Source organism: Eulemur rufifrons, chromosome 4 (assembly GCF_041146395.1).
Source record: "Eulemur rufifrons isolate Redbay chromosome 4, OSU_ERuf_1, whole genome shotgun sequence".
NCBI classification, from domain to species: domain Eukaryota; kingdom Metazoa; phylum Chordata; class Mammalia; order Primates; family Lemuridae; genus Eulemur; species Eulemur rufifrons.
In genome coordinates, this window is record NC_090986.1 from 12,240,962 (window position 1) to 12,267,641 (window position 26,680).

Below are 26,680 nucleotides of genomic sequence, written 5' to 3' on the forward strand. Positions count from 1 at the left end.
TTTTGATGGTTTCTATTAATAATATAGTGATTCTTGAAAGGACATTCCCAAGCAGCAGTCTTGGGAGCATAGAGAGTCTCAATTAAGCAGGATTCTAGCATTTCTAATGAACAATGACAACTGTGTGGGTATCTCGTATCTTCTTCGAATACTGTAACCCTGCCCATACCCAGATCCTTGGCAATGTGTGGAGAAGAAGCACATTATCCTATTATTACTAATTAGACTGTCTATAAATCACAGCTCCTGTCCACACGGTGGGTCTGCACAGCAATAATGTAGTCATTGGATAGAACAGTCCCGGACTGCTTTCAAAGCAAAGAACTTTGAAAATAGCACTGCTGCCTGTCTGTCTAAAATGTATACCTTATCTCATATGAAAGGGTTGGAGGAGTCTGTAGCCAATCTGGAAGTGATTTTATTTCTGGCCCTGGAAATCTGGGAAGAATTTAATGTCATGTTGTGGGCTGAGTTTGTACAGGATATGCTTTTCTCTTATTATGTGAATGGATTGTAGCTTTACCAGCCATTTAATGCCCATAGATATTTGACACAATCACTGGATATCCACGTCAGACCTCCACATAAACCTGTGTCTCTGCATCTTAACGTTAGGTTATAACTGCTGCTTATACACAACAGATCTTGGCTGGGACAGAAAAATCTGGGTTTTTGAGTGTCAGAGCAAGAAAGAGATAGCAGCTGCTGTGTATAGAATGTCTACCTTGAGTCAGGCACGGGGCAGGACGGTTTTTATGCTGATTATTATAATACCTACTTTGCAATTGAAGAAACCAAGAGTAGGGTTTCTCAACTTTGGTGCTATTGACATTCTGAGCAGGACGATTTTTGTTGTGGAGCTGTCCTGTGCGTTGCAGGAGATGGAGCCATTCCTGGGCAGTAGCATCCACTCCCCAGTTGTGACATAAAAATGTCTCCAGATAATACTGAATGTGTCCTGGCAGTGGCTGGGGGGATGCAGAATCACTCTGGATTGAGAAAGAACCACTGAACTAACTCAAGCTTTTATAGCTGATAAGAGGAAAATAACAGAATTCAAGCATGAATCAATTTCTGTGTCTTCAGATAAGTAGATCCTAATCTGAGAGTCAGGCCAGTTGAACATGTGGTTGAGAATATCCTACAGTCTTGAGCAAGCTCCTATTCCCCTAAAACTTAATCCTGGTATATATACTGTTTTCCTGGCAACTTGCCAAGGAAAGCAAGCCTTCCGAACCTTTTTTCTAAATGGATAGTGATGGAAAGGACTGTGGGAGGACCGGGAAGAAATGAATTTATTCCTCTGGGGCCGTGGGCAGACCTCCCAGTTCCTGTTCTAAAGCAGTCAATTTGGCCCTCCCATCTGGTTAAACAAATAACCCACAGGAAGCCCCCTTGTCTGTGACATGGAGCAGGTCAGACAGTTGTCTGCCCATGTCTGAGAGTGTCTCCCAACCTGAGACAGGTGGTGGAGCCTAGTTTATCATGACAAGCGTGACTAGTACACTGTCGCCCTCGGGGAATCCTTATTCCATGCATCATTGAGAATGGAGACCCCTAAGGGGGAGGCATTTTGAAGCAAGGGTGTTTTAGCCGGTGTCGAGGGATGCAGAGTCCCGCACAGAGTGAGTGTTGGGTCTCCTCTTTGCCCCTTCCTTTGAGAAATCCTGGCATGTGCTCTGTCCTACAGGAAGTCCATCACTCTTGTTAAACCTTGGTGATGTTCATCACCCCTGGGCACGGCTCCCTGATCCCCCAGGAGGCGAATACGGCCATGATTCTCACGTACGCTGGACACAAGTCCAAGACCATGGTTATCAACTTGCGCCTCAGCCTCTCCCACATCTGGGAAGACCTTTCACAGCCTACTTAGATTGTAGTGGGGTTGCCTCTGTCCATCTTTAGAAGTGTGATTAATTAATCAACACATATTTTTCAGTTGTTACTTTGCTAGGCTCTTTTAGAGATACAAACCAAGCATTTTTAGTGTCTTTCTCTCAAGGACATACAAAATAAGAATAAAAAAATATTATCTGCAAGGAATGCTGTAAGTATAATCATATCTAAATACATGAAGAGAGACTAAATTTTCTAATCTTTTGAATTATATATGCCATTTTGCATTGATTATTTTCCATTAGCTATTATCGCCAGAGACATTGCAATGTCTACTTGATTAGGAGTTTAGGCATTAGCTTGCATGTCTTAACAACATAAAAATGTTATTTTCAGCATATCAAATATAGCATTGTAGTCATTTTGGTGCTATATTGCAATAATCATCAAAATACATTAGAGTCAAACATTACTTTTAAGGTAGAGGACCTCACTTTCTCCTAAGATCATAAATACATGGAAATTAAATTTTAGGTACAATTTGTTTTTGAGACAGGGACTATATTGGTATTTTTGGAGAATTCAATAATCTTCAATGTATAAATGTATTTATCTCATTGGTCTTTCTTTTAATTTACATATGGTTAATCACAGAAAGAATTTTAGCCATGATTTCATTATAAAATGAAAACATGTAAGAATACAGTGCTTCATATGTTATACTTTATATACGGACTATTTTCTTTTCCTTATTATTCTTAGTATCTATGTAGAATAAGATCCTCAAGAATTATTAAAGAATAAGATTATCTTTCTACTATTTAATAGAATACTGAAATTTTCTTTCCTATCAATTAAATTATATGAATCATTCTTTTAAATGTTAAGGGTGTCACACTTCTTCTTAGGTATTAAATTCTTTTTTCAAACAAGTAATCATAAATATTTTTGTGTGGACTCCTTGAAACTTTGGATGAGTTAACTGACTTGGATTAATAATAATGAATCATTAATAATAGCAATAATTTATATGTTAGGCACCTATTATGTGAGAAGCACTGTGCCAGATTGGAATTGGGGAGAATTTTTAAATCTAGTATATTTCAAAGAAATTCCATTTTTGTATTTTAAAAATGTGAAATGTATAAAATCAAAATGCACTAAAAAGTACTACTTTTTATAAAATATTAAAAAGCTTTTAAATAAACATAAGATTTTTTTAAGTTAGTGCATCAAATGTATTTGAAATTACTTCTAATATTGTTGAGACTGATAGAACGTCTCTGTGTTCATGAGTGCTTTGAACATTCCTGAGAGACAATAGAGTTTAGTTCAGATTTTCCCAAAATATGATCCTCAGACCATGTTTAGGATGTCAATAGATGTTTCCTTTGGGATGCAATGGGAAGAGGGTTCCTAGGATAAAGGAGTTTGGGGAACATGGACTTAAGGGGAAATGGATATTTGTGGGTTTTTTTTTTTTTTTTGCAAGGGCATTGCAGAATCTTTAATGAGCTAGCACGCCATTGGAGCCCTCCAGGAGTGGTATGTCATACACGGTTCCCCACAGTTACCTGACCACAGGCCCTTTTTAGTTCTCAAGCCAGGAAGAGGCTTAGGGGAAGAATGGTTTATTGAATAAAAGCTTTGATTCCAGTGTGAGCACCACCAGCTACAGCTGAGTGTCTTTCAAGTCATTTTGACCAAGTTTTTCTCTGACCGGCAAACTTCCCAGTGTGGCTAAAAGGAGCGAATGAAAGCTGAAGTACATGAGCGTGCTTAAGACATCTGAAATGTCAAACATGTGTACATGTACGTGTGAGTAGTAGCTGTATTTTGAAGTCATGATAAACATGGCTCAGTTCTAAACAGACTTAGACATAAATGTCTAAAGACATAGAAGCAGACCATCTAGCTGAGAATTCTCGATTCACAGATGAAGCCTGGAAGACCAAAGAGATGGACTTGTTCCACCGCGACCGAAGTGCTCCCAGGACCTCAGTTAAAGAGATGTTAGGATGTTTGGAGACTCAGGGCAGGATCATTAGGTAGAGTGTTTGTAATTCTTGGATGCTTTTGGTGGAGGAAGAGTGAGATAGACTCACTTGGGAATTATCATCCAATTTCTAGTCAATGCTGTGATTTTATCAGCCATTTCTGGAGTTATCATCCCTTAAGACACAAGGGAAACCAACTCTCCCGTCTTCGGCTCCTGACTTTTCCTCATGCCTCTGCTGCTTTTCTTGATGTACCTACAAGGGCAGCGCAAACCCCTCCCCTCCCCCAGCCAGCCTTCCTTGGTCTAGACATTATTGAAAGGGGAACCTCAGTGAAATGTCACTTAGTTTTTGCTGTATGATGGATTCCACCTCCCTCGCACCAGAGGATCCGGCGTGAACACTGTGGGGCCACTCAGGTTCATCTGCAGGGTCCGAGGGGGTCTTCCTCTCCTCCCTTAAGTGGTTGTAGGGTTAGTACATACTCTTTCCTTTTCCGCGTTTTGTCTGCTGTCTTTTGATGCCAAGATTTTTTCCAGATGTTCCCTATTTCCTATTTCCACATATTGCACATGAATCACCATCTGGCAGAGCAATCGTGAGAGTCATTGTGGCTTCCCACAGTCACCTACTTTTGTCCTTTGGAATAGTTCTTTGGAAACAATAGATTTTTAAAAAAATATGCCTGAAACCAAGGATAAAATATCAAGAATATACCATAGGGAAGCTACTAAAAATGAATCCACACTAAATGGGTTTGTCTTACTCTGCACACAAGGCCCACCCGTCCATGTCTCTCTTAGGCTTGGGACACTGCTGAAGTCTACACATTGTCCCCTGCCCTACAAGGGGTGGGGAGTTACAGCTCTGCAGTTTCCAGCTCACCTTCCTGGTTCTTTCCGGTAATAAAAGCTGCCCCTTTGTCATGTGCTTCTGGGACCTGCTAAAGCTGTGATAGGTGATCATCATGAAATCTACTAATTCTGCTGTGCAGCTGTATGTGGAACTTACCTCATCCAGTGCAGCTGCAAAAATAGTGAGTTGAGTTTGTTTCCATGCTCAGAAGGAGTAGTAGAAAATGAAGCATCTTGAACGGAGTATCATGTCCTGTGACTTTTCAGGCCCAGAGTACTTTATGTGAGTACATGCTGTCACCGGCGTGGCCAAGCACTGGCAGTCTTTGTCCTGACTATTTATGGGAAAAATTATTTTTTGTATTATAATAAATATCCCGATAAACATTGGCCGGCAGGAAAACAGCTTTCTTTTTGAAGGAGCAAAATGAGCATATATGTTTTAATTCATTCAAGATCAAAGACTTCACATAAAACAAACCCTGACAAATGAAAAGTGTGCAATAGATTTTCCTCCTGTTTGCTGGTAGAATATTATGAACATTCAAATATACTTCTAGACAGCACGTAATGGTGCTGGGTAATTACGGAGTGAGGGTGTGGAGCACTGCACTCTCGCAAACGATGCTAGCAGAACCCTCATCCTTGTGAAGTGGTTTAGCACAATGTGCAATTAAACGAAGGAAGAATTAGTCAGAGGTAATGAGCAAACCAGATGACTGTGGGGAAGTGGTGCCCCTTTGTTTTGTTTCTCCGCTTTGGCAAATCCATTAAAAATGGTAAAGATATATAAGAACACCTTATCTACCTAGTGGCTCAGCCACCTCCTTGGGTAACTGCTGCCTGGCCCCAAATCTAATCAATTCTAGATTTCTCCACGTGAGAATCTGATGTGAGAAGCTAACAGTGATTCTCGTCTAATTTCTAAAACGCTGTAACGAAATCCTTCCTGGTTTGAAGTCCCTCCCTGGTTAGACCTCTCTACAAATGGAGGAGGGATGTTTTTGCTAATGGGCCATACGTGTGAATTCCAGAGCATCTGGCCACATGCTTGGTTCTGAAGCGGTTGTCTCTGGAAGACTGGTGAGGAATGGAACCCGCCCATAGCAGACCCAGTAAACTATTTATGTCCACATCTCCCCGCGTGTGCTCCTGCGGGTGATGATGGAGCCAGGCAGGGGTTGGCAGGGCAGATGCGGTGCTCGCCTTACACGCTCAGGACGGCACAGATACAACCCTGAGCGAGCATCCGCTGAGCCCTCCAAGGAAAAGCAGGCTGGGCCTGAGAATGAATCCCCCAGGGGCCAAAATTGATCTGGGGGAGTGAAAGGTGAGCCCCTAAAGCTCAGGCCCACACTCCGGGTATGCGGTGAGTTACGCCTCCTCACTTCGTTTTCCTGTTTTCTATAAGATTACTCTGATTTGGGGTGGAAATTGTGACACTTTGGGAAGCTGCCATGGACAACTGCCCCCTCATCACTTTCTTCTCACTTGCACTTACAAGACCCCAGAACATGAACGGGCTATTTTCATGGGTGTGAAGTGTCTGTCGCACCACAGTTGTCTGTCTTTCTGCAAGCCCCTTGCTGGTCTCTTCTTGCTGAGATGATCGATATTTCTGGGCGAGCGTGGGAGGTGCCTGCGTGGATCTTGTTCCAGACTATCTGTCTGCTCCCCACGTGGGCTCTGGGACGCAGCACCGTGTCTCCTGGTTCACGGTGTTTTATAAACATTGCCTCATGAGTCACCCTGGTGCGGCGGTGTGGGTGGCAAGTGTGGACTCCTGATAAGGAGTCGGAGCACCGAGAGGCCGGTGTCTCGCCCTGAGTCCGGCCAGCGCTTGGCCAGGAAGAGCATGCCCGCAGCCGCCTGGACCACACACTGGGAGCCCTGGGGACAGGCTGGGGCTGCCCTTCCTTCCTGCCCTGGAGGGACGCTCCGTTCTTCCCGAGAGAGGATGCCTGACAGCGGAGTGCAGCGTCTCGTCTGCCTCGGCAGGAGTGATGTGGACTGACTGAGCCTGACACCCTGAAGTGCGGTTTGGGCACAAAGTGGAGGGAGCACCATGTAAGGGGTGCGAGAGGTGCCGGGTCCAGGCCCACAGCCACCTGGGCTGAAGCTCAGGGTCTCCTGGGGTGGCGGGTGCCCCCGAGAGGAGTGGACACGTGTCCCCACTGCCACACCCCAGCCCTTGCTCTCTCCTCTCTTCTCTTCCCACCAAGAGCTCCTAATCCTTTCCTGTGTTATCTGCTCGGCCTTTTATCTCTGCTCACGGGCACATGGACACGTGTGCTCTGATACCTGCCCACCTGTGTGCTCTCGCCTCTGCTTCACGAGTGTGCACGCACACCGCACACATGCCACACACACAATACACACCACACACACACCACACATGCTACGTACACACATGCACCACATACCACACACACCGCACACACCACATACCCTGCACACACACCACACATGCCACACATGCCACCCACACAACACACACACCACACATGCTACATAAACACTTGCACCACATACCACACACCCTGCATACACACACCACGCACACATGACACACTGCATACACACACTGCACATACACCACACATACCACACACAAACATACACACATACGACACACACCACACAGACACACACACAGCACACACGCATGTACACACACAAATATCACACACTACATAGGCATGCCACACATACACAGATCATACATACAACGCATGCACACATACGTACACAAGACACACCTCACACACAGACACACACAGTTTCCAAGACCCCCCCCCTTGCCTGCCTGCACAGCGTGGTCCTCTTCCTGTTCCTGCAGGGGTGTCGGAGGTGTGCTCCAGGGACCCCTCGTGTTGCGATGCTGCGGGACGGCAGAGTGCTGGGGACCAGAATGTGGGTGGGATGGCCACCGTGGAGCCAGAGGCAGAAACTCAGGGTGTGGAGCATCCACAGCAGGGTGAACAGCACGATAGGGACCCAGGGACCCTGGAATTTTACGTGGGGACAGGGATTTGTTTCTTTTTGTCTTAGCTCAGGCTGCTATAACAAAATATGACACACCGGGCGGCTTAAACGACAGAAATGTGTTTCTTGCAGCTCTGGGGGCTGGAAGTCCAAGACCAAGGCACTGGCAGATCCGCCGTCCGGGCGGGTGTGCGACCACACGGACGGCGCCTTCTCGCTGTGCCCGCACCGGGCAGGGGGAGAGGCGCCTCTCTGAGTCTCTCCTCTCAGGGCGCTAACCCCATTCAGGAGCCTGGTCACCTCCCAAAGCCCCCACCTCCTAATACTGTCACCTTGCGGTTAGGAGTTCAATGTGTGAATTTTGAGGGACACAAACATTGGGACCACAATACTTCTATTTATACTGGCACGTGGGACGTATCTCACACACACTGGCCCGAGGGTGAAGATGTGTGGCAGCTGTGTTTAGGTGTCCTTGTAATCGCTGTAGATTTCTCAATCTGAAAAAGTTCTAGTCATTCCAATCTAGGGTTGGAGATCTCTAAAAGCCCTTCCAAATCGAAATGTGTGCCAACCTCCGATTTCGATCTTCCCTACAAATGCCAGAGGTACTTCAGCACTCTGCCATTACTGGCCTTGCTAGAGTGAAATGTCATTTTATCAAAAGGGACTTTTGGTATGCAGTAAATGTCAGAAATCTCCACTAATGTGACACGAAGGAAGGTCAGGCCCATAATGGGTTGTTAGTTACTAGTAGACATTTCCTCAGTTCAAATATTTTCTCACTGATGTATTCTGAGAACAAGGGTAACAGTGAATCAGCAGTATTTAGCCAGCCTTCCTTCATCATTCCTTCCTCTTCACAGCTGCTGATGTGAAAATCAAAGTTTCTGGAATCCCAAATACCATCTGGTTTTTCTTCTCTTTTTCTGTTTTGAAAAATCACATGGTACCTGAGTTGAAGCAGTCACAGCTGGGAAAATTTGTCACTGTCTATGTTTTTTTGGTTTGCTAATCTGTTTAGTTCTCCATATTTTATTTCTAAAATCATTTTATTTGGGGATGGGAAGTGGACCCCTAGTATTGGAAATAACTTTATTTAAATCTTGTCTGACTTTCTTAAACAACTTTTCCCTAGTCTAGAGACACCTTACCGGATATCATTCTTTGATCTTACTATTGGATAAGGACCAAGATTGTAATTTATGGACACAGGAGAGGGCATGACCGTTTGTTTCCTTTCATATCTCACTTATTTGCCTTTTAGAAAATTGTATTCTGAATTCCAAGTGTGTATCTTTCATATATTTAAGAATAAAGTTCCACAACCTGAAGGCTCTCCAAGGACACATCCCTTCCAAGGCTTTCTGCCACGTGGAGGGACAGCAGGAGCCACTTGTGAAGTACAGTATGTCCTAAAATAGTGTCTAGATGGTGTACATTTATAAACTTACTCTATATGCAAGCTACTCAGTGAGTGTAGTTCAGAATCCGATTTGTAAAGGAATTTGCTTCACCCAGTGACAGACAAGAACATACACAACGTCATCTTCCATCCTGTGCGATATTCTGTCCCTGCCGTGGACACCATGCCCCCGAGCTGCTTCCTGTGTTCCATCGGGTAATTAAGTATCAGTTCTAGGAGTGTGCGGGTGATTTTATTTCAGAAGCACACAGCTTGTCAGGACTCTAGATACCTGCACAGCTGTCCTGGCTGAGATCTGTAAGGAGTGCCTATGTCCTCTGCGTGACATCTCGTCTTGTCATCGGGCACCCCTTGCCCATCTTAGAAGGGGAGCACAGCAGGTGTGGGTCTGCCCTGCGAGGGTGTATCTAGAGGACCTCAGGGATGGGGGCTCTGGCGTTCACCGCACAGCAGGACTCTGCGGAGCTGCTCTTAGGCCGAGACTGGGCTGTCGCCCTGTCTTGCCATATTAGTCATTCCAAAATTCTGGACCTAAACAACTACAGTGGTTTGACCTGCAACATCAAGCAGCTGTGAGGAAGATGATTCCTTTTCCTCTGTTTCTTCACCAAAGGAGCTGATGCTGCCTGTGGAGACTCAGGGGTGCCTGGTGGGGTCCCCTTGGTTTAGAATTCTCGGTGGAGTTCAGAATTTCCACAAAGTTAGCAATTTTGTACCTGGAAGACGGAGGAAGCCCATTTCAGGGTGTGTGACTGGTCAGCCTCCACTTGCCAAAGAGAAATCACCTGGGTTATTGTGTCAGAGACCTCAGACCCTCAGACTGGGAGCGAGGGGGACGTTGCGGCCAGGTGTGCCCTGACTGGTCTCTGTAAGGCATCTTCTCTGTCTCTCTCTCTCTCCCTCTTTCCCTGTGTCTCTCTTTATCTCTGTGTGTCTGTCTCTCTGCCTCCCTCTGTCTTTCAGTCTCTGTCTCTGTCTCCCTCTCTCTGTTTCTTTCATTCTGTGTCTCTCTCTCTCTAACAGACCCACTCTTGGTCATCTATCCTTTAATTAATCTTTTTAAAAAAATTCAAATACCAAAATAGATGGGAAAATGTCACATGTTTTAACACTCTACATTCTACATTCTAGTTTTATGAGAAAGGTAATAATTCATAATTTGCAAACTGTAATGCAATTTGTCTGTTTTTGCATCTTGGTTCCTAGCCAAAGAACTTAATATTTTAGTCTATTAAATTTAAGTAATTAAAAAATATATAAAAAATTGTACATTTAACCTTTAAAACCTCTACAAAATAGTAAAAATGGCATTAAATAAGATTTTACTGATTTAAATTTTTAAATAATTGAACCATATCCTGCATCAGGATATATCCCCCCGTTAGCTTTTGAAACAGGCTTGCCAATTTTGTGAACAACATTGAGGTGAAGGAAGTTTACCAGCTGAGGGAAGGCCATTTTTAAGTACAAAGAAGTAGCTATTTCCTGTGTTAATTATGCATCATTATTTTGTATTGATTGTACAATTATATGCTTTTCTTAGCAGTTCAAAAATGAAGATTTTGAGCAAAAAACAAAACAAAACCTCAACATCTTACTTAATTTCTTTCCTTGAGTGACTTGTACATGTTTTAAAGTTAATCAATGAAGTTTACTGAAAATGGATTAAAATTCAGGTTTTTTTATTAACTCAGATCCATCTGACCACTGCTTTTTCAAACTAGTGAAGTTAAGCACATAGCAGGCTTAGTGAAATTCCAAGCCCCGCTGAGATTACATTGTATCATACGGCAAAATTGATTTGTCACTTGTCACGTTTCAACCTCTTTGGAACTGTTCTTATCTTTTAGATTCTGATTAATGGAGTATTGAAATTATTGCAACATCCTGGGGAAAATGTTATCAGTGATAAGATACAGCCAAGTAACTTGTTTGGGGTTAAGGAAGTTATTTGGGGATATCGGGCCCATGTATGTTATCGGATATTTATGGCTAACAATGGAGGCAGCCCGGAGATTCCTCGGGAGTGTGGTGGCCTCACAGAGACCCAGGCTGGCCTGAGAGAATCAACAGGGTGCCCTGGGCTTGAAAAGAGTTAATTTCAGAAGAGTTAATTAAGGAAAAAACTCAAAACTTTCTGCATAAGGTAAATGGGGGAGTGTCTGAAAACTGTCATGTTTTAAAAATACCCAAGAAATTCTTATTTTCTCATGTCAGATGTAGCCACAGAAACAGGAATGAGATGCTTCCTGGATCATGACTGATGGGAACACTAACATCATGGAATTTTCTTTCTCTTTTCAAACATTGTGTGGCTTTATGGAAGTGCAGCTGACTCAATGGACATAGAAATCATGAATAAAATGCAAAATATATGTAAATATACATTTTATAGATATATATGATATAAATAATAGTAAAGTCAGAATTGTTTACTTGAGAATCATTTGTTTAGTGTTTTGTGCCACTCAAAGTAACTCTGAGAACTTGATCAAATTTGGTCCTTACAGTAATGCTGCCAGGTAAGCCGGGCAGATAGGGTCATCCCTGGCTGACACGGGGCAAAGGTGATTTTCAGAGTCCAAGTGGTTGGTGCTGGAGCCAGGACCAGCGAGAACGTAGAAGGCAGGATTCCCAAAGCCCCGTCCCCTTCACCCAGAGTGCAGATGCCTGTTTTGCGGTAGAGATTGAAAATGGGGTTCCTAAACATGCACTCTCTAAGTTTATATTATTTTCTTGGGATCTTTAACATTTTGTATTTCCTGATTGACTCGTGGAAGTATCTGTTGAACAGCTACCCTGTGCTGTCTGTGCTGGATGCGGGGGTGGGGACGGGGGGTGGGAGGGGGGAGATGTGGAGGAAGGCGTGGCCACAGCCCCGCCGCGGCCAGCTGCAGGCGCCCCCGGGCAGCACGCCCTGGCAGGGAGCTGCACGGGACCGGGATGTCCCCTGGCATGGCACCCATAAAACCCAATTTTGATAGATGACTGTATTTAACACATTTTTAAGGAAAAAAAGTAAAAAAGAATTTTTTTTCTTATTTGCCAATTGTCAATTCCTCTCAAGGTTAAACTTGAAGAAATATCTTGCACATTTTTGTATTATTAATTATAATTTTTATCTTCAGAGTATTTCTTTTGCATTTTATATGTTTAGTGTTATCATAGACCAAAAAAAAAAAAAAAAGAAATCCCAAAAAAACCCATGACCTAGATTGTGGCATTTCTTGACTTTTATGTGTCCTAGTTTTGTTCCAAGGCTCTGCCTCACACCCACGTTATTAAGTTCAAGTTGATAACATCCTCAGCCAGTTAGCTACTTAAGCACTAATTGCTATTTCTCAAGTTTTCTGATGATGTAGAGAACCTCTCTTTAAATCTCAAGGTTGTTGGCTTGGAAAAAATGAAAATAAAGCCATGTGTCTTTACAAGAAAAAAATTCATTTTTCTCTTGTCCAAACTTGGAAAGGAGCTAACCTCTTGTTGCTATTTTGTTATCAATTATTTGTATTTCTGCAATCTCTCTCCTTCCCCCAGATCTTTAATTTAAGGCATGACCTAGAATTTTAAGAATTTCATGGAACTTAAAAAAAGAGAAAGGGCAACAGTGTTGGTGAGCAAAGGTATGATTTTATTATATATGCAGATTCTTAGCATCATGCCTGCAGTGCCAGAGCTGAAGTGTGAAACATTCATTCATGCAATGTCTATTTATAACTCTTTGAGGTTAGTCTTCACTTAAAAAATATTCTAAGTAAGTAGAGTAAGTAAAAAACAATACCCAAAGTCAGCCAAAGTATTAAGCAATGGTGACTGGGCACTTAAGTGCCCCCCTTGGATTAGGGTCTGAGGGATATTCCTCTGTTGGGTTTTCACCTGCTGGCAGGTCAGCACTAAGCCTCATTGTTTTAGACTCTGCATGGAGGCTGCCTCCTTGATGTATGGCTGCTGGTGTGTCTTGGCATCCCTGGGGTGTCCCCCCAGGTTACCACTGGGGTAACCACAGTGTTGGGCCTGATGCTAATCCCTGTCACCTGGGCAGGCCCACCCAGGGAGTGTATGCAGAAGAGGAACTTGTTAGTTGGGTCTTGGGAGCTGTGCCAAAGAAAAGCAAGTAAAACATGATCCCTGCTTGTGGTAGGGGTGAATGTGCTACCACTGGGTTTTACTCAGCTCTGTGCATAATAGATAACTGTCCTTCTGCTGGGCCTACACCAAGCTTCAATGGCTGGACTCAGCTCCTACTCGCTGCAGTGTGTAACATGCGCAACTGTCCAGGGCCATATCAAGTAAGTTTCCAAGCCTGCAGTGTAGCATCTTTTATGTTTATACTGTTGTTATGGTTTTCAAGATAATTTTAAATCTGTATGTAAGAAGTAGAATATAAGATAATGGATTTAGGCAGAGCATTCGTGATTTTGATTTCCATCAGCATCCATGTTGATAAACTAATTTGTTAGCAAGGAAGATTATGTCATCACTTTCTTTGGAAGCCATTAAAAATTGCATGGATTTTTTTCCTTTAGAATTGGCAAAAATAAAGAGAAAGGAATAAATTACCTGAAGCATAAGTTCTCTATAAACTTGTAGTAGACTAGAAAAGCCTTTACATTTTCCTGTCAGTGGGGTGTTTAGTAATAGTTTCTTAAGAGACCTCTCTACTAAATGTGTATCTGTTTCACGCATGTTTTGTAGGATTTAATTTTTTCAGTATTTTCTATTTCCAAGCAGTTATTTATAAAACTGAATTCACTTTATTTTCTCTGTTATCATTAGATTAAAATACTCTCCCAGTTTATAAAATGGATACAAAGAAACAATCTGAAAAAAAGTCCACAATTGACATTATTTCTAGGGTCACAGCATTTACCATAATGTAGTAGCCTCAATATTCTATCAGTTTATTATTTGCCTTCAGTTAAAATTTGAATGCTAATTAAAATTCTTTCCCATAGTGTTCCATCTTTTAGGTCTTATCAAAGTGATTTCTCTCAGCTTTGCCCACAGTAATGTGTTCAATGGCACTGAACATCGAATATGTTAGTGCTAGTGAATTTGGGGACATGTGCAGTCCCACAGCTCCCTCTGGTGGGCAGAAGGCAGAGCCCACCGAGGCTTCCTTGACGCTTGTCTGCCTCTTATGACAACGGGACCCACTGCCTGTTCCATTTGGAAGAGTTTCTCCAGGTCACCTGTGTGTGGGAGTCCTACTTTAATATGTTGACTGCCACACTAGAAAAAAATTTTTTTTTTCCTTAGGGCCACAGTGTTTTCTTACAAAAATAAAAGAAAAGCTTCAGAAACAAAATGATCCTTTCTAATTTAATGAAAAAAAATTTTTTTTTTTATCGTTTTCTGTGGGTGAGTTATATGCAAGTTGAAAAATAGTTCTCGTGGCTCCCAAGGTGAAGAGACATGTGAGTTGCGTGTGTTTCACAACCGCCATGGCAGTTCGTGTGTTGAGGAGCGGATGTTGGGCTGAGGTTCCTGGGTGTGTCTGAGGTGCCAGGGCGTGGCAGGGTGGGATTTCAGGTGGAGCATTTCAGGTGGAGGCAGCCCCTGGGACTGGGCTGGGTGGTGCGGGGCCCTGGGGTGCTGCTTGGGGTGGGGCGCCAGGCCGAAACAGGGAAGGAAGTGGACGTGAGGGAGGGAGACTTGTGTCCATTGGGGACCCGGCAGGGAGCTTTGACCTTCACGTGGACACCTGCAGAGAGCAAACTGCATCTGGCTGTGGGTGGATGGGAAGATGGAAACGACCTATCGATTAAAGGCGAACCACATGAGGAAAGGTACACACAGGATTTGATTGAATAAGCCCACAAGACTTTGGAAAAACATTATCATAATGTTTCTCTTATTTTCCAACTTGGGAGTTGGATTACTTCGAGGGAGTGACTTAAAATAGCTTTATCTAAAAAATATTTTAAGCAGATTACTGCCTTGGAGTAAGAACTAATGAAAGCATTTTAGGCTGATTTTTCTGAAAGAGGATAAGAAACCAGCACTTGCTACTGCTCACAGCTTTGCTGTGAGCCTTCCCTCCCTCCATTAGCGGTTCTCGGCTCTCATCAGGGAGAAATGTCTGGAGCTTTTATAAGATTTAAGGATCCTTGGAAATGTTTAAGGTTTTTTTTTTTTCTTGCTGCCAAAAATTTGTCAGCACTCAATTTTGTTAGAACATTTATACTGGATCAGTGAAGTCAGATGGTTTGTTTGGTTTTTGATGGCTTTAGGGGAAGAGTTTTAAATTGTTTATAATAAGACTGCACTTAGGGCTTTCTTGAGTTATTCTTGTGTTGAATGATAGTTCTTTAGAAAGTATTTTGTGAAGGACTCTTTTTAATTCATTTTTTTTCTTACAAGCTAATGTGCCAAGTGGATTTTCATAGATCAGAAAATATCTGCAGTTTTATTTCTTTGCAAAAGTTGTTCAATCAATAATATTCCCTGTGCATCTCTTCTGTAACCGTCATTCTGCTGGCTTTGGATTGCCGTTGACTTAGGCCTTTGGTTCTATCAATCAACTTCATAGCAAAGGTTGAAATTCAAATTAGAATACTGGAGCCTAGAATTGTGCCAGAATCCATCGTGGGCTCAACTAATGTTTTAATATCAGGATTTGTCTAGCAAATGGGCACAGACCTCTGGAGACAGTTCTGTGTTAGATGCTGTGTCTGCAGGCAGTTTCATGCTGATGAACCGTGTGCTGGACGTAGGGTGGACCTTATCCGTGACATGGACCTTGCCCACAGGGGTTGGGATTTTCCACTCAAGAATCCTCAGGCTGGAAGTCCAGTATGAAAACTGCAGTCCAGGCTTGGCCATAGGGAGAAAGGCGTTTCCACATCACTTCCTGTACATCCAGACTAGCTCCAGCCTCTCCAACCCCAGTTACTGTCCTTTGGCCAGTACACTACAGCACGTAGGGACAGTTCTCCAATGCTTCACGCAGACCTCATCACTTCCCTCCTCTGCAGTCTCAGGAACAGGTCACAAGGCCAATGATGGTCACAGGGAGGAACATGGAGGTCCATCAGGTGAGGGGCCATGGCGGGTCAGCCTGCTCACGCCAATCCCACATGGCTTAGAAGAGGCAGGACGAGTCCAGAAGTGTAGAAATAGAATGGATCTTACAATATATGAAGGTCATGGGTTGGGGAGCTTATTTTTTTCTTTTTTAACATATTCGGATTCCTCTCTCCCTTTGGATTTGAAAAGATAAGAATGGCCTCATTTTTAGAAATAATCTCTTAAACTTTCAACTTTTTCCCACCCCCCCCCCCATACAGATGGTCCCCTACTCACTCACAATAGTTCAATTTACTTAAGATTTTTTTGACTTTGTGATGGTGCAAAAGCGGTGCACACTCAGTAGAAACCATACTTCAAATTTTGAATTTTGGTATTTTTCCTGGGCTAGTGCTGTGCGGTACTATAGTCTCTCAGATGCCGGGCAACAGCAAAGAGCCATTCTGTTTTTCACTGTTGGTACACTATTCAATGAATGGCATGAGATATTCAATACTTCATTATGAAATAGGTTTGTGTTGGATGATCCTGCTCAGCTGTAGGGTAAGTGTTCTGAGCACATTTCAGGCAGGCTAGGCTAAGCCGTGAAGTTCAGTAGATTAGGTGTATTAAACGCATTTTCAATTTAGGATATTTCCAATTTATGATGGTTTTATCCAGACGTGCCCATCTTAAGTTGAGGCTCATCTGTACATAGCTGCTAAAGCTCTTGGAAGATACCCACATATTTGATGGAGAGCTACTATGCAGAGATTCCTAGCATGGACCACCTGAAGCTCAGGATCAGGGGTTGAGAGAGAAAATGACAGTTTGGGGAAGAAGATGAAGATTTGCAGCCATGCTTTTGTGCATGCTTTAGCGATTTACTGTTTCTCGCTTTAATATTAAATGTTTAAATGCAAGAAATAACAGTAATGATAAATATAGCATTTCAGTGAAACAATCCACATTATTAAATTTCATTCATTAAAGAAATGTAGTATACTTCTAATTAACATATATACATTCTTTTTAAGAATCTGGTTATATGTCTCCTAGAGCAGAGGAGAGCTTTGTGTCTCCCTCAGGGACAGCAGCCCTGTTGGTGTTCCAGCCATGTGTGTTGTGTCCCCTCCCCTGCAGCGGTGGCGATATTCCTGCCCCAATGTCAAGCTTCATGGCGTGGATGGAGCTCCCAGTGGGGCCTTGCTGCAGAGTTTTCCATGACCCTGTGACACGGACTGCAGCCTTCCCACCACTTTCCCAGCAGCTTCGGCATTCAGGAAATGGCCTTGCAGATGTCTGATTGTAGCTGAGCTCAAGGAATTGGACTTGTGGAATTTTTGGCTGAGTTCCGCAGTCACCCATTGACTGTGACCCATCCCTTGAAATCGTTCCCCTTCACTGAATGCTTGGTGAGCTCTGGCTCCAGATGCCTTAATTATTTGCAGTCTTGCTTGGAAACTGAAATCTCAAGGCACCAGATGACAGAAGGAAACAGCTGATCCAGTATGGTGTCCAGAGCACAGCTTTCTCTGCTGCCACTTCAGCCAGGGGTGCGGACGCCAGCCAGTCTGTGCTGGTGCCTGGAGGCTTAGCCTGGGAAGGATACTGGGATCCCATCCAGCCTCATTTTGCTGCCTTTTGTCGTTTGTAGGATACATATGTCAGGCCCTACCTCATGCTCGGTGTCATGCTGTGCTGTTGGTTAGCTCATCATCCATTCTCCAGCTTTCATTGAATCCAAAGTTTGTTCCAAACACGGGAATGAATGAAACAATATCCTTGCCTTTGAAGAACGTACAGCATAGAGGTGGGGAATGGGTACAGTGCTCTCCACGTGCTGGGTTCATTCCTTAGAAAGCAGAACAATCCGTGTGTGGGGGAACCCCAGTGCCCTGGCAACCTTTTTGTGTGTGCTTCTGGCCCCTGTGAAGCTCCATAATCATATTATTTTAAATTTGAAAAATTAATCAAGATTTTGACTTAAACATAGGGATTTTATGACGGCCATCAAAACAAGTGTAATATGGCCTTTGATAATGGAATTTTAATGGCTGCTTATTCTAAGCATATTTTGTGTTAACTTCAGCTTTTGTTTTTGGTAATTGTATTATCGCTCCAATTTAGAAACTTCATACTATTTCAACTTCAGCTGTCTTGGGTGCTGTATGTATATTTGAATTTCTGAATTAGATATGAAGGGAGCTATATATTCTAGTGATTGATTTCCTGAATTGTGAACTTGTTTCCCCAAGCATTCTAAGAGAAAGAGAAATAATTGGGCATTATAAAAATAACCTTTTCTCCTCACATTTTATGGATTTTTTTAAAAGTATATGGTTACTATAGATAATATGTTAAGCAAAAATACTTAAGTTGCTCCATGCATGAAACTATTTCATGCCTAATTTAGAATGGCTAAATTCAAGCCAAGATTATTCTCTATGTTATATTCTTTCATCTGTGTGGACAATGGCATTTTATTCTTCCTTCTCAAATTCTGAATTTCATCATTTGAAGACACAGCAGTAATCATTTCCATTGTTGGTATATAAACTTTGTTTTTTTGATTAGGTCAATACATTGCACTGATGTTCAAGAATGAAACCACAAGACACAATTGCATCAAAACTTGTTGTGTCATGTTTTCACAGACTTCTGTTTTCTGTCCTCCATTTTAAACTATCATGCTGTGATACACAGTGCTCCTGGTTTTCATCTTGGCCCGGCATGAAGCATGTGGCCGCCATGTTTTTCTGGACTTTGCCATTAGCACACCCTGGGAAACAGATGAGCAGGGGTCCTGTTGCTCCCTGACATTAACTGTGCACATCATGCCTAGAGGTCCAGCAGAAGGTGGTGGTCGTGACTGTAGCGTTGCCAGTTGCAGCTGAAAAGTCTGGCTTGGAAACTCCTGGCTCCAGTAACCTTTGCACAACTTGTCCAGCTCTTTGCTCTTCCTAGAACCCCTGTGGAAATGGCTAAAAGCTCGGAGGAATAACTTGGCCCCCATACAGCTTATACTGTTTGCCAGCTAATTGTATAGCTATTTGAATGCTTATCCTGTCTATTTGCTCTGCTCTGGTTCCCATAATAACCCTGGGCGGGGTGCGGGGTATTAGATTATTCATGTGCACTTTTGTCTGGACAAACGATTAGGAAAGTTAAAAAAAAAATGTGGGGAATGGCAAGAACCATGTCAATGGAGGAGTCACTTCCTTCTTAGCTACTTCATTTCAAAACTCTTGGGATAGAGGGATTGCTTAAGTGTTCTGGTGACATTTGGGAAAGAATGTGTTCTTGCGGTAAAAGCAAGGACTGGGAATTCAGATTTCTGTATTCCATTCCCAGGAGCACAAAGGGTCACCCAGTGACATGTGACAAGTCAGCTAAGCATTGGAATCTTCATTTCCCTATCTGTGAAATGGACATAAAAGGGTTGTTACGTTGGGCTAACATAATGTTGGTGAATTGTTTAATGTTCTGCTGGGAAACAGCTTGTTCTAGTGACCTAAAAAAACAGGGACTGCGGTGCAGTCTGACCTCACTTCTATTTCTGGCTTTAGTGCTGACTCAGTGAGAAACTTGCAGAAATCAGTTAATCAGCTCTGGTCCTCAGTGCATTCCATGACTACACTGAGAATTATAAAATCTTATCATCGCTGGTCTCAGCCATACCGGCAATATTAATTAAGTACTAAAAATACTACAGCAAATGTGTTAGAAAGCGTTTTGCATTGACACGCCTTTCTCATTTCCTTCCTATCTCATGTTGGGTTCCTTGGGGAATCACAATTCCATATTTATTTATTTATTTATTTTCTTAGCCAGCCGTTTGAAGTTCAGTCTGATTACATTTTGAGGAGGATTTTCCTACATCTGAAAACTAGGTGCCCCAGTTCGATGACCTTGTGTAAGGGACCTCACTGTTGGTGTTTTCTGCAGTCGTACCCTTTTGCCATTTCTGCAAGTTAAGGATGAACGTATTTAAGTAAGCTCTTCATTTGAACAAGTCTTTGTTGGGAATGATTTTCGTCCCCCACCTTCACAGGGCCTCGGGCAGAAGGAGGCACAGTCCCTCTGGAGTCCCGTGCCGAGGCCCTCGGCGGGTCAGCACCTGCTCCTGCTGGTCAGCTCTCTGGATGCTGCCGGCCCAAAGGGGCTTGCCAGTCTGTAGGGCTTAATTTTCTTTAATCCATTCACTATTTTATCCTAGCCCCTAGAGTTTGAAATAATCTCTCCCACATTCATTCAAACACTGTTCTTAGACTCCAGACTTACACTTCCCAGTAAACGTGCAGCTCCATGGAGGCCTGGAGGGGAGGCAGAGCCCCGAGTTCACGGCTTCACTTCTGCACTTGCAGAGATGCAGCGGGGGATTAATTCGCCAGTGGGTTCCAGGCCAGCTGAGCGGTCTGGAAAGAAGGATGACTTTGAAAGCTCTTGTTTTGCTTCATTTCAATTATGTGATGGTGAAAAACTTTTAAGTAACTCCCAGTAATGTGCTATTTCGGGGATAAATGTTTATGTTATATGATGTATAGCTTGTCAGTTTGTTTTTACTTTGAACTAATACAACTTTGAGAAAAGCACTGAACAATAAGTACTCCTGCCTATAATCTCCAAAGGGCCTTCTGTTTTTAAATCAGCTAACAGCGATGACTTAATCCACCCAGTTTGTATTGTAAGACTGCATTCAAGTCCACAGACTGTAAAGCAAACAAGTTTTCTTGATTTTTTTTGTCTTGACTACAGGCGTTCTTACGTAGGCAATCTAAATACGGCTGTCTTCCTAAAATACCACTTGCTCTTTTATGCTTGTAGAACAACTACTATTTCCAGGATGCAGTGGTAGTGCCGCATTCCTCCAGGTGTCACCGGAGTGTCCCCTGGCTGGGCTGCTGTGCTCACGGGGGCTGGCTCCCCCTCACCCCGTGCTGCTGCCAGTCCGTACGTCTGGGTGCTCTGCTGCTCTTCCGTATTTATCTCGCGTTCATCCTTCAAGGGCACAAAGACTCAGCGCTGTGACTGTGGAGCACACGAGAGCTCCACTAACTGAGTGAGATTATAATCAAGAACATGAAAAAAAATCCCACTCTCTGTTATTTACCCAACAAGTGACGTGGCATTTAGTGTATATAAAGCACTGTCACAGGTGTCACGTACAAATATTTTCTGCCCTCAAGAACTTAAAACAGAGGAGAGAAAAGGCACCTGAAGTAAGACTTAGTGTCTGTTTTTAGACATTCACATAGACTTGTGCAATGTTGGATGATGCTTAGAAAGGTGGATATTTTAGTCAGGGCTCTCCAGAGAAACAGCACCAGGTAGATAGACAGATGATAGATAGAGAGACGAGAAAGGATTTATTATGGGAACTGGCTCGTGTGATTATGGGGCTGCGAAGTCCCTTATCTGCCATCTACAAGCTTGAGAACCAGGGAAGCCAGTGGCACAGCTCAGTCCAAGTCTGAAGGCCTGAGGACCAGGGGCCTGCAGTACCCCAGTCCAGAGCCTGAGGACCAGGGGCTGCAGTGTCACCCCCAGTCCAGAGCCTGAGGACCAGGGGCCTGCAGTGTCACCCCCAGTCTAGAGCCTGAGGACCAGGGGCCTGCAGTGTCACCCCCAGTCCAGAGCCCAAGGACCAGGGACCTGCAGTGTAACCCTCGTTCCAGAGCCTGAGGACCAGGGGCTGCAGTGTCACCCCCAGTCCAGAGCCTGAGGACCAGGGGCCTGCAGTGTAACCCCTAGTCCAGAGCCTGAGGACCAGGGACCTGCAGTGTAACCCTCGTTCCAGAGCCTGAGGACCAGGGGCTGCAGTGTCACCCCCAGTCCAGAGCCTGAGGACCAGGGGCCTGCAGTGTAACCCCTAGTCCAGAGCCTGAGGACCAGGGGCCTGCAGTGTAACCCTCAGCCCAGAGCCAGGGGTCTGGGAACTTGAGGGCATTGGTGCAGGACCCTGAATCCAAAGGCTGGAGAGTCCAAAGTTCTGATGTTCCAGGGCAGAAGAAGATGGAGGTCCTAGTTCCAGAAAAGAAAGAGAATTCACCTTTCCTCTGCCTTTTTGTTCTATCTGGGCCCTCAACCAACTGGATGGCCCCTACCCACGCTGGGTGAGGGTGGGTCTTCCCTACCCAGCGCACTGATCCACATGCCAGTCTCTTCCAGAAACACCCTCACGAACGCACCCAGAAACCGGCCTCACCAGCTCTCTGGAGAGCCCGCAACCCGTCAAGTTGACCCTACAATTGCCCATCACAGTTGACCACCGATTCGTTTCCTCTCTCTGTCATCCTGCCTCTGCCTGACTTACTATGCTTCTTCTCTGCAGGGAGAAAGAGGTCTCCCCGGGTTACAAGGTGTCATTGGGTTTCCTGGAATGCAAGGACCTGAGGGGCCGCAGGGACCACCAGGACAAAAGGTAAGCCTGACGGCCACATTGGAGGGTGGGGGTGGGTTAAGATTACCTACATTCTTGGCGATAAGCAGTGATCACAATGGCATTTCTGTTCTGTCCCAGGGTGACACTGGAGAGCCAGGACTACCTGGAACAAAAGGGACAAGAGTGAGTACACTGAGTACATCGTCACAACTGGTGATAACGTGATGGGATCTGCTGGCTTCCAGAGTAGGGGGCTCTCCACACATTCCAGGGGGGGCTCCCTTCCTGCCCCTTTCCCTCTGTCTCTTCTCCTCCGCTCCTCCCGCAGGGGGCACAAGGCCTTAAGTGAGCGTCACCTGTCACCTCCCGGCCTCTGGTCCTCACGACTGGTGCTGTGCACAAGATGAGCTCCTTCCTACTTGCCTTTCTGTAAACTTGTTTTCTCCCATTTGTTCTTCAAGAGTCTCTTGTGGACATGTTTTTGTTTGGGGGAGGGGCAATTAACGACGCGGCCACACGGCATTAAAGCGTGAGTGCTTCGTTTAACGTGGAGCGTCCTGACGTCTGCAGCGCTAACCTCGGTCTTCCTTCTCTTCGCTCTCTTCACTCTCTTTGCTGCTCCTATTCCTGGAAAATGCAAAATGAAGACCTTTGTAAGAAAAGTTTGACGGTAGAAAAATAGAAAGACATCGTAAAATGTAAACATTTTAATTTTCTTATTGTGACATAGTTAGAAGGGAAGTGCGGCGGAGCCTGCGTGTGCCTTTGCGCACGCGCGGACCCTGGGGCGGAGGCTGGAGGGAGCACATCTGTGACTATCTGGGTAGAGCAAACAGCAGCGACACTGTGCAGAATAGAGAAGATATGGATTTCAACTAGAAATAACTTTTGATTTTTTTCTCCCAACCAATTGATTTATCCCATAAACTCTTCCCAAATGTTGGCATTTTAATGTTAGTTATATACTCCTTTTTAAAACTAGATATTACAAAAGGTGAAACGAGGGCAGAGCTGTTTTGTGCATGTGCAGCCGTGATTTTAGAAGGGATTAGCAGTCAGCTTTTGATGTAGGATTGTTGCCGCAGACCTGGGCGCTGTGCCCTCAGCCTCTTCTGCAGAGAGCTCTATCTGCTTAGTGTGCATGTTCTCCATGCCAGACATTAGGGTACGGCTCCATTAACCAGGGGGTGCAGTGGGAGGAAAGGAGGTTTCCCAGCTCTCCACTGAAACTCTTTTATTCCATCCTCACAGGGACCCCCAGGAGCATCCGGTTACCCTGGAAACCCAGGTCTTCCTGTATGTATATAAAATGCACTCTGCTTCTTTTATGAAATATTTTGCCAGCATGGATGGTCCATATTGGTTAATTTTTCACTTTCTTAATTGCAGGGTATTCCTGGCCAAGATGGCCCACCAGGCCCCCCAGGCATCCCGGGATGCAACGGCACAAAGGTAACTTTAGACGGGGAGACCCTCCCCGCTGCGCATGTTTGTGGGGCTTCGCATGTTAACAGGTCAGGTGAAGTTACTCTGTCGAATAACAGTTTTATCTGACACAATTGAAAAGTGACTTGTCTTAAAGCTTTATTTGATAAGGACATAAAGCTTTCCAAATTTAATGTATAGGGAAGTGCTTTTCTTTTTTGTAGACTTTTATCCTAGAATTGCTTTTAAGCACTAAAGTTATTACCTATAATAAATTACTAAATCAAATAAGAAAATGCCATTATGAATCATGGCCCCTATTAATAATGCTGTCAAGTATATTTCTTCTTTCATAAAGTAGCACCCAGTAACACAGCTCGGAACAAACTGTTTTTAGGAAATGATTTTTAACTCACAAACGAAGTTTCTGTGAAGGGTAGGACAGAGTAGCTCATGACGGTGTCTGAGTTTTGCCGTGTGACCGACTCTCTGCTGTTTCCCTCAGGGGGAGAGAGGGCCCCTGGGACCTCCTGGTTTACCTGGATTCGCTGGAAATCCTGTGAGTATAGGGTTAAGTCAGAATTGCTTTTTTTGGTTATAATTTCTCTCTTCTCATTCCATTTCATTTTTTTTTTTTTGTCTTTTTTGTACTTATACCTTAATGCTAATGATATTTTGAGAAAACAAAGACTAATACCAAAACTTTCTTTTTCAGGGACCACCGGGGTTACCAGGAATGAAGGTATATTTCATTTATTTTATTTTGCTGGATTCATTACAGGGAATCTTTTTAAAACCGATGCCATTAAAACAAATTTACTTTAAATCACTTTAGCTGATTGCTTATCAACGCATTTTCCTAAACTCTATTACATTAAAAGAATGTGCACGTAATATACACAAACTTACATGTGTACACACGGGAAGCACCGAAACCATGTGGTGGTTAATGTTACCTTCACTGTGAACCGGGGAGCGAAGACAGAACCTCTCCCAAATTTCAGAGACACGAACCTTTGAAAGTCTTTTCCAGGCAGGGTATCCCTGCCTCAGGGCTGCGTCACTGTCATCAAGCTGACCTCGGACTGTGCACTCCCCACGATGTGCACACTGTGTTTTATACAGGCCAGGGAGCCAGGCAGCCCTATAAAAGGGAGCCTTAGAATGTTCCAGAAGCTATAGTAGAGACAATCACTTATCTGAATGAGGTTGAGAGCGCGTGTGTTCCTGTGTTTAAGAAATGGTATCCTCATAAGCCTGTGTATTAGAGTTCTCTAGAGAAATAGAACCAGTAGGATGGGTTTGGGGGGGGGGGACGGCGGAGAGACTGATTTTAAAGAATTGGTTCATGTGATTGTGGGACTGGCAAGTCCAATACCTGGGGGGCAGGGCAGGCCGGCAGGCTGGAGCAGGTTGTGCTGCTTAGTCTGAAGCCGTCACAGGCAGAATTCTCTCTTCTTCTGGAGAAGTCAGTCTTTTTTTCAACTGATAGGATGAGATCCGCCAGCATTATGGAGAGTCGTGTGTTTTATTCAAAGGTCACTGATTGAAGTGTTAATCTCATTTAGAAAAAGACCTTCACAGCAATATCTGGGCTGGCGTTTCATCAAATAATGTACCCTAGCCACGTTGACAGATAAACTTTACCATCACGCCTGCTTTTATGAAAACACTCATCTTGAGTCTTTTCTCAAAAGTTAATCCTTATTTGGTGAGAACAGCCTATGGTCACGCTGTCTTTCAACCAGAGCCTTTCAATCAGGGGCCCTTGTCCAGAGTGGGGACAGTCACATGCACAATGTCGTGGACACTTCTGTTTGGCCATCTCCACGTTCAGCCCTGGCTGCAGCCGTGGGTTGTTAGACGGTGGGAACGAGTGGGAGATACGGCTACACTGTTTACTTCCAGCTCAGACGGAGTCTCACACCCATGCCAGTAATGCGGGCCTGTGGTGCACTGGGTTTTAAGATTCTTTACGTGGATATCAATATTTACAACGTCCTCTCCTTTTTTCATCCTCCAGGGGGACCCAGGTGAAATACTTGGCCACGTGCCTGGGACCCTGCTGAAAGGTGAAAGAGGATTTCCTGGACCTCCTGGAGCGCCCGTAAGCATCGCTAAGTGATTACGAGTGCTGAGTGCTGAGTCACCCCCTGGTTTGCATTTTAATTCTTTTCTTTCTCTATAAATTATAGGGTTCCCCAGGATTGCCAGGGCTACAAGGTCCCGTCGGCCCTCCAGGATTTACTGGACCACCAGTAAGTTTTGGGTGACATCTCTCTGAGGCAATCGTTTAAAGAACCGCCGTGCTGAGGTGTGAAAATAAATAACGATTTAATAAAAACTTACACAGTGGTGGTCCCTCTTAGTTTGGATATGGCAGAATCAGCCTCTTTCTGAAAATTAAATGGTCGGCACCTGCAGTCCACCTGTCTTCAGAGCTTTGGGAACAGGATGGTTATGCCAAGACGTCACGGAGCAGATAGCATGGTCATTACTGTAGGGCCCGGCTGGGTACCAGTGACGTCCACAGCCTGAGGGAGCGAGTCCAGAGGCAGGCTCTGCCCTGGGCGACTTCACCGTGGGCCGGGGAGACGTGTTTGTAGAAATACAGCCCTACCAGTGGTCTGCGAGGGGCTGCGGCACAGCCCAGGCAGCAGCACAGGTGGCACTAGATTTGATGTAAAGACTTTTACAAGTGAGCACCCGGAGACTGACTGCAGAGGAGACTCTGACATTCTCAGTAGAAGGGGAGGCATCACCT

The 26,680-nt window shown here is 44.3% G+C and overlaps 1 protein-coding gene across 2 annotated transcripts in view; it reads left to right on the forward strand.

The window, feature by feature from the left end:
• COL4A1 (collagen type IV alpha 1 chain) overlaps positions 1-26,680 on the forward strand; it is a 147,252-nt gene that overhangs the window by 64,769 nt on the left and 55,803 nt on the right. For both annotated transcript variants that reach the window (XM_069467580.1, XM_069467581.1), the window contains exons 3-10: positions 22,441-22,530; positions 22,630-22,674; positions 23,743-23,787; positions 23,881-23,943; positions 24,422-24,475; positions 24,632-24,658; positions 25,940-26,023; positions 26,112-26,174. In XM_069467580.1, the coding sequence (XP_069323681.1) occupies positions 22,441-22,530; positions 22,630-22,674; positions 23,743-23,787; positions 23,881-23,943; positions 24,422-24,475; positions 24,632-24,658; positions 25,940-26,023; positions 26,112-26,174 (471 nt within the window). The remainder of the gene's footprint in view (positions 1-22,440; positions 22,531-22,629; positions 22,675-23,742; positions 23,788-23,880; positions 23,944-24,421; positions 24,476-24,631; positions 24,659-25,939; positions 26,024-26,111; positions 26,175-26,680) is intronic.